The following is a 4,459-nucleotide window of genomic DNA, read 5'->3' on the forward strand; positions in this document are numbered from 1 at the left end:
AACTGCACGAAAAAATATCTTAAAATGTTGTGTATATGTTACTGAAATATAGTCCATAAATAAAAGTATTTAAAAACACTGTGAAAAGCCATTGGTGAGATTTTTCAGTTTTAAGCAGTCAGAGTTTAAGTAAAACTTACAAAGAATGAGAGAGTAAAACTCAATGACCATATTAATAACAATCAGTGAATTACCTGAGGTTGGCTAGTAAAAGAAGCTTATATTTGCAAGTAAAAGTGAATTGATGATTGCCCTTGTAGGATTTACTTACAATTTCTAAGTGCAAAAACTTTCCTAGGTTTTCCCAAGTAAATAACACTCCACATTCTTTTCAATGTAACTAGCAAGCCAACATCAACCTGAGTTTGCTGTAGTCAGTGGTTTGACAGTCACTCTCACTGTACACAGCAGGTACTTCTTCAAATGCTGTCTAAGTGTCTTGTCTCGTAGCCCATACACGAGAGGACTGACAAACCTTGGAAATATCTGGATGATGATGTAGTTAACAAAGATTGCATGTAAATAATGTTTAGGAAACCAGTAAAACATTACCCTATGTAACTGGGGGGCTACATAGGTTAACATACACAACAACAACTGAAAGCCATGCAGCAGGATTGTATTCATAGCCTTCTTTGTGTCTCCATCAGCTGATTTAGCAACTTTAGCTTCTTTAGCAGCAAAGAAAATGTTGAAGTAAGTGTAGAAGAGAGTGAGTCCAACACCGATGACGTAAACAATGTAGGAGACATCCCTCTTTTTCAGGTGTATAGGGTGTTGGAACAGGTTATCCTTTTCACAGTAAATTGCGGTATAAAATATCTGTGCAGGCTCTGTTGCAATAAGAATGAACACATCGGGCAGGGCCGAGACTGCACTCAAGGCCCAAATCCAACTAATCAGAAAATATGTTCTTTTGATCGTACACAACTCGGCGTGTCGGAGTGGATGACAAATAGCGATATAGCACTCAACGGCCATAACAGCTAAATTTAATGGAGTGTTGAGGGTGGTGAAGACAGCAAACGTAATGATGATGAGACAAAGTGAAGCATTAAGTTTGTGAAAAATATAACTTGAAAGGAACAGAGTTATTGTTGTAGTAAGCTGGATCATATCGTTCACAACCAGGTGGATGAAAAGGAGGTAACGGGGATTCAAGTAAAATATCTGAGGAGATGAAAAGAAAGGGGAGATTGTTAAACCATGATTGATTCATTAATTGATTTTGTTTGAGTGTCCTTCATAATATGATACCCAACCCCTATGGGCTTAAAATATACAAGACAGCAATCCTCAATAAAATCCTTTTTGTCCTGATACAGTTTCACATATTCAACAGATCATTATAAAACATTCACCTTCCATGACTGAAATATCCTTTTATGTCTTAATGACCATGCTTTTTCCATATCTCTACTCTAGCCTGAACCACAAAAATGCTGTCTTTCTAAAACCTTTTTCTCTACTTCCCTCAGTCATCAGTGTTATGGTACCAGTTCTTAGCTTAACACATATAAACTTCAATTCCAGTATCTGTGGTGTTCTTCTGATGATAATAACAGTAATGACAATTGACATTAAAACTAATATTGACAATAACGATTATAATTGTTATAACAATGATAAAGCATTCTCACCTGGTGTTTTCTTAAGGTGTGAATTAGGGTACCATTGATATAGTTGATAGTGAGGCCAAGAGACAGAACAATCACATTTTTGGCCACAGCTGTGCTGTAAGAGTCTCGTTGTCTAAGAGTACTTGACACGTTAAGGCCATAAGATGAGGAATTCATAGAGCTGATTTGTGGATCTTGCAGGCCTCTGTCACACATTTTTAGGTACACAGCAGATTTAAATTGTTAATATCCACCTAACCCATGATAACACTTTGGTAGAGAGTAAAGCAAACCAACAACCAATTAACTTGGCTTTTCTATTCGTAGGCAAAGTATTCAACAATAAATGTATCCATCCAAAAACTGTTGTATTTTTGTGGGACTTAAATATTTTACAGGATTAAAGAGATTATTTACTTTGATACCAAGAGTCACACAATAATTAAAAGTTAAAGTGTCATAACAGCTGACTTTTACACTGTCACACTTTCCTCAACGAGCAATTGATCATATAGTTAGAGTAAAAATCTTTCTGATGATCCTAAAATTGTATTTTTTCTTCCCCAGGCTCAAAATAAGGTTAAAATGCTAGAAGACAGGATATGAATGTACTGTTATGATGAATTAACTGTTAAAAAAATATATTGAAAATTACACTCTGTAAAACACATACTCAAACTCATTTAAGCAAAAAAATTATTGGGGTTCTGGGGTTCAGCATGATATGCACAAACAGCTCAAAAGAATTTCAATAATATTAACATCATAATAAAATACTTAACTGATTTTTCTTTCCTACCTCAGATCGTACACTGCAATAACCACCTCACCAGTGATAAAATGAGTCAGAAATCATAGTCATAGGTTTATATTAATGATGCATAAGTCCTGCCGAATAGGTGACATGTAGTCAGTCCTTCCCATAGGTTGAGATTTTTACATCCCTGGTGCCGGCATTTCCAAATCCTTGGAGACTTCTCCAAGTGCAGTCAACTCCGTCTCTACTACATAGCAAGCTAGCCCAGCTTAATTTAGTATTCAGTATATGCATCCAAGATGAAACCATAATCAAAAAGCCACAAATAAGGCTCAGAACAGCACCAAACTAAAGCAACAGTACAAATAGGGTCCCAGCAATCAATTACTGAGTGCAGTTAGAAATGCTCAATTCCGTTCTTTTCCCTGTCCGCTCTCGATAAACTGGCAGGTAAGACACATATGAACTTTAATTGCATTTCCATGGAGTCATAATCATACATTTTCATCCTTGAGCTGCGGAACTCTACTGCAAACTTAAACTCTCGAGGGGGGTCTTACTCGGTGTCACGGTGTGTTAGACCATGGATTAAACTTACACCGGAATACCCCTTTAAGTAGAACAGGTTGGGATGGCTATACCAAGTTATACTTAATGACTTGATACTGTACGGGTACTGTGTAGGGGTAGTCCAATTATCAGCCCTGGTTGTTTGAAATTTTGACACAAAGACTTTAATGGTTACTGTGAAAGAAATATTGTTTTTCAGTCTCCTTGATTTTGAATAATCGGTATTGGTATTGGCCCTGAAAAAACATATCGGTAGACTCCTACTCATGTCACATTGCCTCATGAGGCTGCTGTACATTGACCAGAACAACAACTGTTGACAACTTAGTTACAGAGAAGATTTGTCATTTCTCAAAGTTGTTTTGTTTTTATTAGTTTCATTCAGTCATTTTGATGCATCAAACATTTTTGAGAGCTATTTTAAGTAAGCGTCGTCACAGTTGTGTCTATGGAGGACCAAATCTGACATAAGTATAAATAAATAAATGAATAAATAAGTGCTTAAATGCATAAATAAATACATAAATAAATAAATACATAAATAAATGCTGAAATAAATAAATAAATGTATAAATAAATAAATGCTGAACTAAATACATGCATAAATAAATGAATAAATAAATAAATGCTGAAATAAATGTGTAAATGAATAAATAAAAGTATAAATAAAAGAATAAATGCTTTTTATTTATTTATACATTTCTGTTCACCTACATTTATTTATTTCTTTATTTCTGTTCACCTACATTTATTTATTTCTGTATTTCTGTATTTCTGTTCACCTACATATATTTATTTCTGTATTTCTGTGTCCATATGTAAATGAGGAGGTAGGAGTTCCTAACCTCAGTCAAGAGCATGATTGGTCAAATCGGAGAGCCAGACAAAAGCAAACGATTCCTGATCACAAGCCTCGCTCTCTGTAACGTTGTAAAACAGCTCCACTTAGCTTAATGGCCTCGACCAGTGTGACAGGTTAACTGGCGTTCATTTTAACTTGCGAGGGTCCCAGATGTGCTGGTGGTGTGGTTTAAGAATCCTGTCTGGAGAGCCATGTCCACTAACCAGGAAAAACATTCTGCTCATCGCTCCAAGTCATGTATACGTGTATTCTAGGCGAGCGCTACAGAGCACAAATCGTCCAAAAGTGCGTGTTGTCGGTCTCATATCTTTGTTGTGAATCTCTGTACTCTTAAACAACTCATGTGTGGAACAGTATTAAGCATTTGTTCATGCCGAGCGGCTCGAGAGTGGCGTGGGCACCGCTGTTAGCAGGTAGTTGTTAGCAGTTAGCTGCTCGCTGTAGCACTAAGAGCATAGCGTCCAGGTTAACTGTTGACGCATGTTACCACCGAGAGTGAGATACATGTCTGGGCTTTCCTATGAACCATTGTCGCTACTGGTGTTTGTATCACAGGTTGATCTGGACGTCTCACGATTTGTCACAGCTGATTGACCTCACGCTGAGCTCGGGCTGGATGTCAACGTACTCTGCAGACTGTTTGACCAGCAG

At 36.8% G+C, this 4,459-nt stretch overlaps 1 protein-coding gene across 1 annotated transcript; it reads right to left on the minus strand.

The window, feature by feature from the left end:
• Positions 1–354: 354 nt before the first annotated feature.
• On the minus strand, positions 355–1,853 carry LOC115582815 (odorant receptor 131-2-like). The gene is made up of 2 exons (XM_030419024.1): positions 1,641–1,853; positions 355–1,170 (listed from the first exon to the last, which is right to left on the minus strand). The coding sequence occupies exons 1-2, from the start codon at positions 1,833–1,835 to the stop codon at positions 355–357; spliced, it is 1,011 nt and encodes a 336-aa protein (XP_030274884.1). The 5' UTR covers positions 1,836–1,853.
• Between the last annotated feature and the right edge of the window lie 2,606 nt (positions 1,854–4,459).

This window comes from Sparus aurata, chromosome 6, assembly GCF_900880675.1.
Source record: "Sparus aurata chromosome 6, fSpaAur1.1, whole genome shotgun sequence".
NCBI lineage: Eukaryota > Metazoa > Chordata > Actinopteri > Spariformes > Sparidae > Sparus > Sparus aurata.

Bases quoted from the DNA above. Each gene is read 5' to 3' on its own strand.
- LOC115582815 (XM_030419024.1), bottom strand. From the start codon at position 1,835: ATGTGTGACAGAGGCCTGCAAGATCCACAAATCAGCTCTATGAATTCC. The intron at 1,171-1,640 runs GTGAGAATGCTT...TCATCTCCTCAG, and splicing joins ACACCTTAAGAAAACACCAG to ATATTTTACTTGAATCCCCG.